Source organism: Scomber japonicus, chromosome 17 (genome assembly GCF_027409825.1).
Source record: "Scomber japonicus isolate fScoJap1 chromosome 17, fScoJap1.pri, whole genome shotgun sequence".
NCBI classification, from domain to species: domain Eukaryota; kingdom Metazoa; phylum Chordata; class Actinopteri; order Scombriformes; family Scombridae; genus Scomber; species Scomber japonicus.
In genome coordinates, this window is record NC_070594.1 from 12,671,624 (window position 1) to 12,688,242 (window position 16,619).

General features: G+C 38.7%; 1 protein-coding gene across 1 annotated transcript in view; it reads left to right on the forward strand.

The window, feature by feature from the left end:
* The window catches only part of atad2b (ATPase family AAA domain containing 2B), a 77,948-nt gene that overhangs the window by 43,033 nt on the left and 18,296 nt on the right, over nt 1-16,619 (forward strand). Inside the window, exons 25-26 of the mRNA XM_053336948.1 lie at nt 12,983-13,744; nt 15,551-15,681. Of these exons, the coding sequence (XP_053192923.1) occupies nt 12,983-13,744; nt 15,551-15,681 (893 nt within the window). The remainder of the gene's footprint in view (nt 1-12,982; nt 13,745-15,550; nt 15,682-16,619) is intronic.

Sequence of the window (16,619 nt, forward strand, 5' to 3'; positions counted from 1 at the left end):
GTTTTTTATAGTTTGTCAACGTCTAATGGTGTAACTTAACAAGTAATTTAGTATTTCACACGTAAATGAGGACCTCACCATGAAGACATATAGCAGTCCCACAAATACAGACTTGGTTCGGCTCTGCAGCTCAACAGAGATGCTTTCAGGCAACTCACGGGGATTAGTGTGGTGTCAAAAGTGGATTTGCAATTTTCTCAGATAGAAAAAATATGCAATAACTGCAAACACATTTCTTTTGTTTTCCATTACTTCTTGTTACTTACCAATTTCTCTGCAATAAGCTAAAGTTATCCCGCCAATCTAGACATGACCAGCTTCAATAATGTATTTTTTCATTGAAGAACAATACCAACATGAGAGCAAAGAAATACGAGTAAGAGCTTTCCTGGAAAGGATAAAGAAAGGCCTCAGGTGGATATAGGCGTAGCAGCGGGATGTGAATGCACAGGAAGCACCAGCAGTTCAAATGGCAGTTAAGAATGATTATCCCAGTTTGACACCTTTATTAGACCATTAAGCTAAGTAATGGTAATGCAAGATTAGAAGATCAACAACACAGTACCACTTGAATTGCTTGCCTGAACTAGCAGACTCAGTTCATTTCAGCTAGAGAATGCACAAGCTCGACGAGAACATTTATATTGAAAATAAATGTTAATACAGATTTTTTATTTTGGTGCCCGGCAATGTTTTGATTATTGCCTGTAGTCGGAATTGTTGAATCAGCCAAAACATGAGCTGGGAGCAATCAATAGTAACTATCCAACACCACATCAACAACGTCCAGTACCAACACATCACGGGCCAGTTTCAATTACCATTAGCCTTTGTCTAGACACTGTCTGGGAAAATTGCCATTAATGAGTGGGGAGCCCACAATACGACCAAACCCATATCCCATTTTTCTCTCAAAGAGGTGCAAAACAATGTAAGATGTTAAGTCCATTTTTTTTTCATCAGGTACAAGAAGAGAAATATGATGCACTGAAGAAAAAATAGAGCAACTTTTATTTCTGTGTAGAAACTCAAAACTGATATGAACGAGGGAGCTGCTGATTCAGGATCTAATGTTAGCATTCCTTTTCAGTCCTCATTTGTGAGTCTACCAGTCCCTTTGATACTCAGCAGTAACTAATTTGGTGTGACATTATGACATCATGCATGTGCATGAAAGACATATAATTCTTATTTAATTTTCCACCATAAAAAAGTCAATGAACCTAAAGGGGAAAAAAATAATCCAGTAAGATGTCCATGGTAGAGTAAAGAATCCCTGTGTAAACAGTGTTTAATTTAATATGCCTTTCTGCAAAGTCCTATTATGATACATCTGTGACTGAATTGCTTAACAGACTCACAGGGTATCTAATTAGTATTTAATAAAATCAACTTAGCAAGTGTCAGAGATCCGACAAAGTAAAATGGCTATCCTTCTCCGTGACTGTGATGTGCTTCCAGATCACGGCTTTTGCCAGACGGTCAGCAGAGGGTGAGCAAAAATTGCAAATTGCAAAAACATAAGCTAACTAATAAGATCCCCTCTAGGACCTCTGTATTGGTTTCAACACAGGCACATTATTTAATGTGGTTGTAATTAGTTGTTTGAATGGCTACATTTTCAAAGATTCACAAGTTTCATCAATTATGTATAATATAATATAATATTTAAAAAAATAAGATGGAGAACACTGCTGTTTCATAATACATGTGTGTGGATTAAAACTGGATTCAATTCAATTTATGAGCTCCTGGCAAGCAACCACAGCATGTGCATTTAACAGGTGACTAAATGAAACAGACCCTGACATTACAGATTTCTCTGGGTTTGAACATTGTTGGACACATATTGGAAGTACATACAACTAAACAAAATAAATGACATAGGTCAAGTCGTTTTTAGAAATGATCATTAAAAGTAATATAGAGTAGACGGGCAAGACAAATGAGTTCTAAAACAAGGCTCCACATAAATAAATCATTGTGATACAATCAGTGTGAAATGCAGCTCACATTAACAAAAAGTCATGTGTCTGTTTTATTCAGACTCTCTCGGGATGTCCGGGGGCATAATCCTACGAAAGAAGATTTTGCACATTTTAAAGTTAAATCTATCAGTCTGGAGCATTTTGAGAGCAAAATTAAGAGGCCACATGTATAAAGCACTTTGTGGTCTTGTAAACAATTTTGTGCTCTAGTCAACAATTTAACCATAAAGACATGGGTTGTATAAATATGAGTGATGATGACACAGCATTTATAACCTACTATTATAACTATTTTCTGACATTGTTTTGTGTTCACCAGTTATTTCTGCTGAAAACAGCAGGACTAAAGTTAGACCTGCATTGATTAGTCAACAGAAAATCAATCAGCAACTATTTTGATAACCAAATAATATGAAAAATGCAGAAAATGTACTTGTTGCTACTTCTCAAATATGAGGATTTAAGCTTTTTGTGCTATATATTATAGTAACCTGAATTATTTGGAGTTTGGACTGTTAATTGGACAAAATGACATTTGAAATGCTTTAAGAAATTATAACCAACTATTATAACTGTCTTCTGAGTTTGTGTTGTGTTCAGTAATTGCTTTTGCTGAAAACATGAACATAAAACGAGGGCTAAAGGATTGATCAATTAGTCGATAGACAGAAAATTAATCAGTAGCTATTTTGACAACCGAATAATCATTTTTAAAAGACTGCTGTCTGTTTCAAAAAGAGCCTGGCCGACTTCGGTGCACTCAGCACTAGAGCATGGAAACAGTAATGAGCCGAATGTTTCCAATAGAACCTCCTAGAGAACATTAAGACAACACTTGAACCTTTATAGTCGGTCATATTTTGTCCTGCTTTGCAAAATGATTTTTGAAAACAGACAATATTAAACCATTTTATAGTCCCCCCCCCCCCCCCCAGATTGAATGAAATACTCTTCAGCTAGCTGTTGGACATTGTCATTCTCCTTTGAAGGCTCTTGTTAGGTGCCTAGCTACATTCTCTCCTCCACAAGGGGAGTGATCACACACATCAGTCAAAGTGAAATGACCAGTGCAGATCTCTTTACCCCCTTACTCCTGCTTTACAACTTGGCTATATGCATGTTTTTGCTGTGGGTAACAGACCTTCCCCCCCAGAAGATTTTCATACGCTCCATGTATGAACGTGTGTATGTGGGAGGTTGTGTGTCAGGCTGACATTTGCAACAGTACTTGGAGCTACTGGTGCATTAGGGCATATCTGTCTTCTGAGAGGAGGGTACCAGAGGTAACATCATCCCACTGACCATAAACTGAACAGCTGAGAGAAAGTCAGACAAAATGAGGGATGCTCTGACTGAATTATGTCCTCAATTCCCATACTTTGTCTGTATTTCTCCTTTGTAGTGCCATTGATATGCAGTCAATACATAGTCTTCATTGTGTGTGAAAAGATTTAACAATTCAGATCACCTGTAGTCCATTCTTTTGTGATGATTCTTCCAAGCAAATGACGTTGAGTCCGACTTTTAGTGTAGCTGTGATAAATAGCAGGATAAAGCAGGGTGTTAGATATAGAATCTGCAAATTGTGGTTCATCCCTTGTTACTACCATGCAAGACATTTCAAATGTATGTGAAGTTATTTGAATGCAAGTATGTAATGGTGTTATGACACTAGAGGCCATTGGCTGTTTGCATCTGTCAGAAGTGGTTTAGAGAACATCTGTAACCACTGCAAAACCACAATTTTCAATACGGATATAATGAGAATGTATGAATTTAAAAACTGAACTGTATTTAAAATGTATTCAGACTCAAACAGTGTTTCACAACATTAAGGCAAGCTGTTTGGTAATGCTGTATAGGCTGCTATGTGGGGGGAAAAAGGGAGAGAGGGAGTGAAGGAGGGAAATGGGAAGGGAGTGACACATCAATTGAGTGAAGTGACTGATCTCCTTCATTTCCAGAAGCAAGGATGGGATCATTTATTGATCTGGACATTTCATTAAGTGTCATTGCAAAGTGTCACACCAGGTGACAAACAGCTGTCTTCCTTTCATGACCCAGAGACCCTGGGGCCCTGTTTCACCATGACAGCCTTTGTGGCTTTCTTCTTTCTCCTACAGTGTTTCACATTTTGTCTCCTGTTTGCTTTTCACCCCTTCTTTTGCATACTTTCTTCCTCCATTAATTAAACTCCCAAAGCAAATGTCTTTCAATGAGGAGTGACATTTAGAAGTGATATTAAGCCATAAAAAGCACTAATTGAAGTGAGCAAAACAATTTCAGGCTGTTATTTTGTATTTAGTGTGAATTCTGCGGGGCAGGTCTCTGATATCCTCCAAAATACAGACAGAGACTGTGAATGTGCATGCTGTTCTGTAGATATTACATTGAGTTTACATAGGCGGATATGTTACACAGGTGCAGTCAGCATGCTTACTAACGCATATAGTCAGTATATGCAAATTCATGTTTTTATACATTCATAAACACAGCAACCAAAATAAAGCAGCTCAAAACAGCACAATACGTTTTTTTTCCTGCAGCTTGAAGAAAAGATGAGTCGAAGTTAATTTCCTTGTACATGAACAAAAGATGCGTAGTTTGAGGTGTACTCATTTGACAGAAGTGTCAAGGGGCAGAAATTGTCGTATACCTGGCCCATAAATTTCTAAGTTAATACACAAGATAAACCGACTTTTACCCCTCAAATTAATAGAAACCATTTGCAGTTCAGCTGCACTTGAAGTTAGCCTGATATATAGTGTTCATTTTACCTGCACCTCCGGTTAGAATTTTACATGGAGAATTTCTGTGGTGTTCTGTGGTATTACTCAACAGAGCAAAGGCATCGCATAAAAAGATCATTATTTATACATAATCATCTTTCACATTTTATTAAACTTGTGAAGGAGGTGCCTTCACAGAGCGGTAAAACGGTAAAACCACTCTACCACCATGTAGAGTGGTTATTACTTTTTAATTTGATTGTTTACATTTCTAAAGACACAATTTAAATGAATCATTTAGATGAAGTTATCAGAAACAACTAGTTATAGCAGGGGATATACAGCCTTTATTCTGTGTTAATTACAGCTTAGTGGAAGGATTCAGATTGAGGAAGTAATGGCTCAATCCCCAAGGATGGATACAATTAAGAAAAAAATAGTTTAAAAGGATAAGCAGATCAGAATCAAAACAGGATCAGAATTTAGATTTTGTATTTTTATTAAACTTGCAAACATTAAGCCTTGTTCTCAAAACTTTTCTTTCTTTTAATAAGAAACGCGCTTGCAAAATGAAATATGTAAAACAAATGAAGACCCTTTTCATTTGTCCTTTTCCCCAAGTGTATTAAATGATAAATGACAATGTCTGTGCTGGATGATGCTGATGAGCATAAGTAGACACCAGATATTGGTGGCATTGATATTTTATGCTAATTAATACTGAAGCTTCAGTAGCCCCGAAAGATTCATTTGGGACAGTCTTATAAAGTAAATTTAACACTTCATTAAAAACGACTTCAGCTTTGAAGTATCTTAATTAAATTAAAGTTTAGACCGTCGTGTGCTAATGATTTTCACTCCCCCATGCACTGTTGATGTACAGTATGTCTATCATCTGCCTTTTAGCAATCTTTTGTCAGTGGAAAAAAAGTGATAATGGTATATTCTAACATCTGAATTACTAGTGCAGTGCCTGTGCAAAGTAGCCTGGGCTTTTCGAAGAGTTTTCAGTTTCACATATTTCACATTTTAGCTGCCAAAGCTCTGCTGCCTTATACCATCTCTAAAGCCCAATTTCTACCAGGAGCACCGTGGCACATCTCTGGAAGCTCTCTGCACCACAGCGCTATCAATCCGCAGCATTTCTATGTTTGACAGAGCCGTTTCTAAATCACCTCAAGCTCAACAGAGCAGATTGCACCAGACAGGAAGTCAAACACAAAATCAGCACAATAAAACTTCCGTCTTTCAAAATAAATCAACCCGTGCAGCCTCCCGATGGTATTTCAGCAACAAATACAAATAAAACAGACAGATAAAGACACCAGCTAGGTACGTAGCCTACTGACACATGAGATAAGCACAAAAATCAAATGAATATACCAAATCAACTAAATTTGAGCAAGTTAACACAATCAGGCCTTTAGTTATGCTGCTACTACAGTAATTACGGTAGCCTAAAAGCACTCGTTCGGATTTTACTGGACTGCTGCGATTATTGTATTAACAGTGCAACTTCATTACAGACAGACAGACTTTCCTGTCATTTACAGATAAATGATACTATTGCCAGAAAAGACAAATGAAAATAGACAGTGTGTCTTAATGATAATTTTGCTCTCAGTATATATTCGGGAGACTTTAAGTTGTTCTGAAGAACTGACATTATCCCCAAACAGGTTAAACCTGCAATGTGGAACACGTGATAATGACATACGCTTACAGATGAGCTCGCTACGGGCTGATAGCTGCCGTAGCCGCCTACATGCTGTCACGTTGCATATATTTTATAAAGGTGTATATGTTTTTGTGTTTTAAATTCTGACAACTCTTTACTCCAAGTTCCTCCCCATCAGTTGCAATTGATGAGAGCAAGGCAGATCAATACTTCATTAATGTAACAAGATTGAGGTCCAAACTCAAGTCGATTCCAATGAAACAGGATGACTAAAAGTAGAGCTGGATGCTGTGTTGTGGCCGTGACCATGTATACAGTGTGCCTGCATTAGAGTAACTGTGTACGCATGAATGCTTACAATACTGTATGTGTAGAAGAACATGCACAAAACCTATTTGTTACATTAAATGACTTGAGAAGTCAAATACATGTTTCAGGATGTAGTTTATATAAAACAATGTGTTGCCTTCTCAACACTCATATTTGAAAAACCTTTGCTACTACTTCACATGAAATCTAATATGAGGATTGAAGAAGTTATTGTGTTCTTAGTTACATCTCAGACATACAGATGGGTGACAGAGTCCACACTTGTGTCTTTGTAAGATGTAGGGACACCACTTCCTGCTCTTAACAGCTTCAAAAGTCCTTGATATCCATTCAAGTCTCTAGATATCAACTAAAGGAATGGACACCATTAATCTAAAATATTTTCCCTCATTTGATGATTGGATGATTGTTTTTAAATTGTGTATCACCATAACAATATCTGGACAGATGCTTTCCAATCATAATTACCGGTAGTTGATTTAACTGTTACACAGCTATAATGCAATCAAACATTTTAAGGTTAAATGTATACTTGCTATTAAATGTGTCTTTACTTTCATGGCGTCAACCAAAGTTATACCCGAATCACTTTGCATTTGTTGATTTCCCGAAGGACTCTCCATGCTGTCCCATTTCCCATTTTGTTTTCTCTCACATTTGAAAGTCTAATATTTTTCAAGAGTTTTGTTGTCTTACCTGAGATCTGTCACACGGCGACTCTGAATCCCAAGTCAAATGGACGCCGCTGTGACTAATAAGCCCACAAATCCTGTATGGTTATTAAATTACAAATGTGAAAACACAAACAAATCTGTTTATATATGCATATATTTTCTCTGGCATGGGTTTTCCCTTGGCCCCAAAGTCTTGTAATATATTTCCCAGCATGAATGTGCCCCAGTGTTGGCCCAGTGTCCTAAATGTGAATTATTTGAGGAGAATTAGAGAGCAAGTTGTCTCTGGAGGCAAGGAAAATGTTGCACATTGCCATGGAAACATACGCCCCTTAGCCCCCACCCCACACAACATGCACACACACACACACACACACACACACACACACACACACACACACACACACACAACAGTAAGGAGGTAAGTAGGTTAGTAAACAACAGAGCATCTGTCCAGGTTTGGAAGAGTCTGTGTCAGTGTGATTTTGGGCAGACTAGCTGATTCCCCAGACTGTGCTACTGAAAAATGTCAACACATGGCCATGAATCTATCTGTATTTTAGACTGGACCACAAATTATTTCTGAAACATGGGATCTCATTTAAAAAAGCAGCAGCAGCAGAGGTTTGTGATACCACTTGCATATCAATCACGAGTTAAGTGTGTTCATAAGGAAAAGTGGCCAGTGTGTGAAACTCCTAAATGACTCATATATAATAATAATGGAAGATCTATGTGAAAGATTCGAGTAGGAAAATAAAATGGCATCCTCCTATATTTTTCCTTTCACAATAAAATGGAGCAGTGGTCTGTTTAAGAGCTAATGTCCCAATTACATTGTCTGAACTGGCAAAGTGGATTCAATGAGATCATTCAGATGGCAACTGATGGCAACATGTGTCTGGTCTGGTGTATATATCTAGAGAAATGCTCCACAGATCGAGGCATGTAATTACTGCATGTTTCATGATGATGCAGTTTAAGTCATTTGTTCCTCACATAATTGAACATGATAATCCCTGTCTGGAAAATGTGTCAGGATCATCATTTTAGACATACTTGTAACCATGCAGTAAAGGTTTGAAGCTTTATTATTTACTTTTTACAATGAGTTTCACCGTCTGCCCTAAAGTTCACAGCACGCTACTGCAAAATTGTTGGCTCGGCGAAATGCTAATTTTTAAATGTGGGCAGCCACTTCAACCACAGATTTACAGTGACAAATTGGCCAGTGTGTTAGCAAATGGATATGGAAGAGCAAGTCTCAGTGAAATGATTACAGTTTAGTTAAGTGTAGTATGTATCTTCATGGGTTGGTGGGGGAGATAGGGTAGTCTGACGGCTTATGACACAAAATTCATGGTAGGTCATGAATTTGTAAAACTTGAAAGTCGCTCAGTCCAGATGTTTTTCCTTTTGGCTATAATGTAGGAAAATAACTGAATAATTGAATTCATAGCAGAGTGGATTGGAGTGGACATAGATTTGTTTAACTAGCTTTGAGGTGTGCAGTAGTAGGTATGAGTGAGTATTGAGTCCACACCTATCATACCATTTTTCCCAAAGTGGGCTTTATGGGCTTTTATCCTGGGAGCATATAAAATAAATAAATAGGCTGCACATTATTGAAGACTGCTATATGATTGGAGTGCTTTAAAGTTTCCTTGGATGGCCCTGATATGAACTGCATATAGAAATGTATCTGGATTATACTGACAAGGGTACTTATTGATCTTGGCTATAAAGGCAGTGAATATGTCTGGCTGTGTTTACCTGTGAAAGGCAAAATCTCAAACATTTCACACTATATTATTCAACGGTTGTGTTGCAAGCTTTAGTGCTGTACACAGCAACACTGAAATGGAAACAAATGATACTACATTTCTTTAAAATTTGTTTAGACAGATTGAATTACCCAAATTAACATAAGCGTAAACATACAGCAAAGTGATGTTGTTGTAAACATGAATGAAGGAAGAATGGCACGTAAATGTCAAAGCTTTACTTGCAGGTGTAATGATTAAAATGGTGTAAAAGCTGTCCGTTTTAATTAAGTTTTAGTTGACAGATTGTATAGAACATTTTCTCCCTTTGTCCTGTCTTCAGTGCTGGGTCCGCTGGTGATCTGATTACTCAATACAGGGAATTATTAAATAAAGGACTCAGTGAATCAGAGACACTGATTCACAATTCAACCCAAAGGCTTTTTCCGGAGTATGCCGCTGAATTGTCCATCAGTGTCACTGAACTGATTTATTTATTTAATACTTGCTGGTACAGCAGTTTGGAAACTCATCTCCTGGGGCTTTTTGTTCTCAGAAGCTTTATTTGTCTCTGTGCACACATGTGCACGCATGTGCACGCACACGCGCACACGCATACACTGTTCTGACAAGTACGTGTGATGGCAGCTTGAAATATTTCTGCCACTACATGAATCTTGTATGGGTGAGGCACTTTTAATTATTACAAAGTGCTCTGCTTCTACTCTCGCTTTCCCTTTACTACTTCTCTTCTTCCCACCCCTATCAGCATATTTCCCCTCTGTGGTTGGCTGTTCATGCTCTAACAATTTTCATGCATTATTTAAGAGCTGACTATGACGAGTCATTTGCTGCCATTCTGTCTCACCTTTTCCTCCCTCAGGAGCTGGCTTCATAGCTCTGATGGTGATAGCAAGACCTCTCTCACTGAGTTCTGAATGGTTTGTTTTTGTGTGTGTGTGTGTGTGTGTGTGTGTGTGTGTGTGTACGTATGACTGTGTATGTGTGTGTGTGTACGTATGTCTGTATGTCTCCAGGAAGGGTTTAAAAGGAAATGGTTCAGCTGAATGTCCCTCTACTTCATTTTCTCTCCAGAATAACTTTACTTGGCTGTGTTTGATAAAAGGCACATGATAAATAAATTAATGCAATATTTTTTTTTACTGGATTTGAAAGGAACTAAGTTATGACTAATCGCTCAACATTATGAGGTGACAGCTTTAAATAAAATTCTAAATTCTTAAGAGCAAATACTAACTAGTGGTCAAAACAGGGTGCTCTGTTTTGACCACTAGTTAGAATTTGCTCTTAAGAATTATCATTAGATGATTCACACACATATTTGCACACACAGCACAGCATTATTAATGAGGGAGACTAGCATTAAAAAATATCCAAGATGCCTGGTACTTTTTGTCCTTGCTTTCTCTCCTCACCTCCTCCATCTATGGTCCCACTGTAACAACAGAGGAACTATCCCATGTGCCAGTCATGCCTGAAGAAGAATAAGGCTCTGTGCCCGCTCCATAGAATACCCTACGGCATTTTCCTCCCTCCAGATCAGAACAGGAAGAACTGAAAACCAAAGCTCAATCCCACCTTTCAAACTCACTCTGCCAACATCCCATATACCCACTTGAGAGAGGCTTTGTGACAAACTGTGGGGCCTGCTGGCCAGTAGACATGCTGCTGATCACTGCAGTATGCCTTGGCAGCAGGACGTGTCTCATTGTCTGTTTTAACCTCCAGAGCAATGCTTGGACCCATAGTGTATTTTAACATGAGAGTACAGTGAACAATTAAAGACAGTGTGAAGTTGAAAAGCCAGACTGTAGAGAGATAAAGACGCAAAATTGGTACATATTCTTTGTTTTCCTCGATATGTAATTGTGCATATATTGTTTTGTAAGGTGTTTTAAATATGCACTCTTTATTAAAACATTTTAAATCACCTTGAAAGTGTGGACAAGGTATCCTGTACAAACATTTACATTTTCTGTTTGTAACAGTAATTGCACAGCTAGCACCAGGTGTACTCTATTTCTCTCAGTGTTGTTTGCTGTGCTTTGCTGGTGTCATTAAGAGGGTCACTAGTGAACATAGTTACTTAAGAGGAGAGTCCTGAGCCCTTCAGCAAGCTCTGGTTTGCTTATTATCCCCTTTTGTTGTGTGTTTTTCCAGTAGGTAGAAATATAACTTCCAGTTAGTGTGTTTTTCTTCCTACTCCCTCCCAAATGTTAGCAAGTACTCGGCATAGCATTTCATTTCCACATTCTCTGATGTTTGTACAGTGTGCATAATCACATCTTTTAGAGTGGAAAGAAGAGCCTCAGCTAAAAGCAATAGGGAGAGGAAATTTGACAGGCAACATGAAGGCAGATCATGATTTCTTGTCAGTTCGTGTAGTCATATTGTTTGAAATGTGGTGCAGACACAGATGAGACAATGGAGCCGTTCTGTAGTATCAAGGCAAAAGCTTAGCCCAAAGCATACAGGCAGTATATATCGTACAGTATGATCTCTTTAAAAAGCATAATGCAGTCGTGACCATTTAGTCCACCGAGAATCAGGATGACATATGTTATTGATTCTGCTAGAAATTCCACTTTGGCAGATTTACGTCATTCCAATGGCCCTTGACAGAATTATAATGGCTAAGACTTTATGGATTTTAATGAGCCCACTGTGATCTAGTAGGCCTATCCACACTGGAGTCTATCTACAGACACACACATGCAAATGCATCTCTTAAGTTATCTCTTCAAAAAGTCAAAAGCTGTCTGATGTGATTCAACAGATGATTTCAACAGATGATTTATGCTATGAATGCTTTTTGAGGTCAGGCCTAAAAGGTTTCTTTGGGGTTAGGGGTGCTCACTGACAAGTTATGCTAATGCTGCTCATTGTCAGGTTCAAATGCTTTCCTCTCGAGCAAACTGACTTGTGGTGGTCCCTACGTGTTTTCCCTTTCACAGTCTTTCTGTCTCTGCCCTTCTCTCTGACTTTGTGGCTCTGAATTTCAGTGCGTGCTCAGGAAAAGCAGTAAATGAAGGCAACCAAATTAAAGTTTCACAACATTTAGCATTCATGCTTGCTTGCTGTGACACTTTTACTGCACTCTCAGAGAGCAGGCTTCTGTTTTCCCCTTCCTCTTAAAGCCCTAAGCACCATCTGTTGTCATTAGTGTCCAACATCCATGATATAGCAGGCCTGCTATCTCTTTCTGCCTCTCTGTCTTGCCATCTTTGTTAGCCACTGCTTGTCCAGATTTGAATAAAACAACACTTTGGCCGGTACTTGCAAACTACAGTATGATGCTAAGTGAAGATGGCGTTATGGCCCTCTCACTGTCAGTATTTTTTATGGTGGGAAGTAGTCAGAAAAATACATTGCAATTTAAATTAAAAATCTTGAGTTGCTTTCAGTCGTCTTAAATCAGAAATACAATTTTTCTTTTCTGTTCTTTTTCTTTTGGCATCGCCTCTGAGCTCTTGAGCCTAACAGCCTTTGAGATCTGTACACTTCAAATCATTTACTCAGAGTGTAATTGACTTTGCCATGGAGTGGAGCTTATGCTTTTTCCCTGTATTGTTAAAGGGTGGTATGTATAGTTTTCTTTATAAAAGTGTGAGGAGTAGTTAAGGGCCATGTATTGATTTTTGGAAGGTGAAGAAAGGATTTTAAGTGTTGTTAAATTGGATGAACTGCCTGAACAGCTGTTCATTTTTATAATTTCTCAGAGTTATTGTATTATAGAGTAGTTTGTCTGAGTTAACAAGGTTTTCTCCCTATCTTTTTCTCTCACCCCTCTCTATCACAGATCATATAAAGCGGAAGGTTCGCAGGCGGCCATCTTGGGGGCGGGGCATAATCCGTAAGAAGAAGATCTACAAGAAAGGAACCGAAGAAGAGGAGGATGAGCCTGAGGCGGAGGCGGAAGCCGCAGGGCCCAGTGACTCATGTTTGACACAGGATGAGGAATCATCATGTGATACCCCAGGTCCCCAGCCCAATGGCCACCATCCCCATGCCCCCTCAACAGAGGAGGAGAGCTCCAATGAGCCCCCTGTTGCAGCTCCTGCTGAACCTCCTGATGCAGCTCCTGCTGAACCTCCTGATGCCAATGAAGCAGGAGAAGAGCCAACACCTAAGGAAGAGGAGCCCACAGCCAAAGAGGCAGAGTCTGAGAACACAGAAAAACACACTGAGCTGCTTTGCCTTGGTGGCAGTTCTCCGCCCAAGGCAGAGGGGGATAGCCAAGCTGAGGAGGCTGACTTCCAGCCTCTGATTGAAACGTCCGAGTCTTCAGATGCTGAGGCCCAACCTAAGCACACAACGAGTCTCTTAGTGTCACAAGTGGACTGCGTGAATGGGAATGAGTCGATGGACAGCCTGGACACGCAGAGCCTCAAGACAAGCAGTGAGGCTGAGAACAGGACTCCTCAGAGTAAACCTGAGGGATCTGCCATGTCAGAACAGGAAGAGCACAAAGACAAAAATGAGAGCAACCAAACTCAGGAGCACCCTCCCCAAGATGGGATGATAGTAACAGAAAGTGTTGAGGAAGATCAAGATAAAGAAGGTATGAAGCTTGACTAAGATTTGTTATGATTGAATGTGCTCCCTTTGTTGTTTAGTATAGTTTTTTCTGTGTTTTCATACCCTCAGCATCAATGTTTCAACACTAAAAGCAAAATAAGGATGCTTACAAAAATAATATTATGAATTACTTAACGTTTCAACAACCTAAATCAAATCAATATTTTTTAGTTCAACACTTTGCCTTTAGTACAGCAGCAGTTCTCCTCAGTACATCTGCACACAATTTTTCAAAGTACTTGGCAGGTGGGTTGTTCTTGCATCTGGGAGAACTTGCCACAGTTCTTCTGTGGATTCCGGCGTCTCAGCTGCTTCTGTCTCTTCATGTAATCCCAGACTGACTGGATGATGTTGAGATCAGGGCTCTGTGGGGCCCACACCATCTGTTGCAGTTCTCATTCTTCTTCTTGTCATTGAAAATACTTATTTATGACTCTGGCTGTGCGTTCGGGGTCATTGTCATGCTTGCTTATGCTTATAAATACATAAATAATATATCATTTTAATTTTAATGTATTTATTTTTCCCTGTGAGTAAAATTAATTTGCTAAGTGCTTGATGCATTGTATATTTCAAGAAATGTTTTGCTGTTTGTGAGTTTTAAGTCACAGGTGAAGCCAAGTCTATGCAAATGTTTGGACAAACCATGAATCAGTGTGATTGATTTTTTTTTCTCCCCCTCAGCATTTGCTGATGCTTTGAGTTTAAACTGCATCTAAAAGCAAGTTTTTGAATGAAAAGAGAAAAGTGCAGTCTAGTGCTTGTTTAGGTTACTAATTTTACTTCCTAATCACTGCACCCTTACGATAGATGCACAATTAAGAAAGTTAACAAAATGTGTAATATTTACACATCCCGTCAGTACTCTTCCCTCCACTTAATTAGGATGATAAATTACTTTTTTGATCATCATCCAGCTCGTCTGATTTACACTCAGTTTAGCTTTTAAAATAGAGTGGAGCACATGAATAATGCAACGTCAGTCATACAGAATATAAAAATACAATCCCCTGGCATAGTAGATGGTGTATTTCAACAAAGAATCTCCAGTGGCTTGAAAGTTATATGCACCTTTTTGTAGACACTCCACAACCTCTGATATGTATACTGATTTTTTTTTTTCTGGTCTTCAAAAGATTTACAGTGTTGGCTGGCTTTCCTCTCCTCATTTCTGAGTCCGCCATTTTTATTTATTTTTTCCTTTTGTCATTATGCCCTTTATGGAGTCAGCGAAAAGCCAATGAGTGTAGCGTGTTTGATTAAGAGCCTGTGGTATGGCTGGAGAAGAGCAGAGGCCAGCTGAGGAAGGCTGAGGTAATGATGCCGCTAGAATATAGAGTAGCCATCAGAGGATGTCACGATCAGACGACAAAACACAAACAAACTCTGGCTCCTTAAACAACTCTGCTACTTCGCCCCCATTCTCATTATGAGCCTAGCCAGGCCTTTTGTTTCCATCAAAACGTTTCTTGAACACTGTTATAAATGGACAGGAAGGAGGCCAGCTGTGAAATATTGTGCACTCAGTAACCGCTAGTAGCTTCAAATAGATTTTCTTCTCATACTGTCATATTGCATTAATCTTGTAGCCATGGCAGTTGAAATGTAATTCTTTTCAAACTATTCAGTTTGTGCTCTTGAGTGGTTCACAGGAAAGAAAGAATTCAATAAAAATCAAATTTAGCTGGCCCAAAATATTGGGTTGTTTTTGATTTTCTCTGACCCTGTTTTAATTCTGTGAATCATTGTTACTCTTCCTTCCATCGATCATAAAATTTCCTCTTTCCAGGGGATTCTGAAGTGGGGAAAAACAAGAGCAGCCTGTCAGAGCAGTCGAAGGGATCCGCTGAAGGGACAGAAGAAGAGCCACATCCAGTCCCTCCTCATCCTCCGGTAGTGGTTGACCATGAGCGACTTTCGGTGAGAAAGCTTTTTAGTTATCTGCTCATTAGTGGTGTACTGAAACATGAAATTCTTGGTCTGATTGGTGCTGTGGTTTTGGGGTCATAGTTTGACATCTTTTCAGTACAGCATGGAAACTGAAGAAATGTCAAACAACATAATTTAATTTGCCCGAGGCAATTAAGAGTTTTAGATGGATTCCCTAGATTACGTTATGATTAGATTATACTACTCAGATCTTTATATGTGAATGTACTGTATAGTGTACTACTATACATAGTGTCATCAATTAATACTATATACGCATTAATTATCCAAACTGTACAGTGTGCAGTAATTTCAGACTTATCTAAAATTAATGTATGAAAATAATATTCTTGCATTGTGAAGTGTCTACTGATTGGATACTGATTGGAGAAGATCCCGATAAAGACCATCAGAGGTATAGAGTCTGTCTGGTCTGACAGTATAGGTGGTATTTGAGGAAATTCCAGTGTTAACCTACTGTCTAGCATTGATTAAGAGTAATGTGTGTAATTCATTTTTTAAATAAATTAAGCATAGTATGAAATAGTTATTGTATTTTTTTTGGATTTTAACTCCTAATCTTCTGGAAGGACTGCAGCACTGTGAAAAGAAATGTGTTGCTTAAAGTTCATTCCTTAAATCTGCCTCACTTATTCTTTGAGCACAGTTTGCTAGTTGGTCATTTATACACATTCTCTCTCAAATAGTTTTTGCTTTAAACCAAGTGATTTTCAGCTTGATTCTTCACGTATGTGCGGTGTGTCAGTTGTAGCTTTGTTGTGTTACTCCAGCATTGGTCGACTTGGTCTGCGTTTCTAATTAAAAATGCACAAAAGGAATCTACTTAAGCACTTGAATACAACATTCTCTAGTCACCACATTCACTGCGGCTCAAATGATTTGTTAAGGAAACACTCTGTAGCACCTCT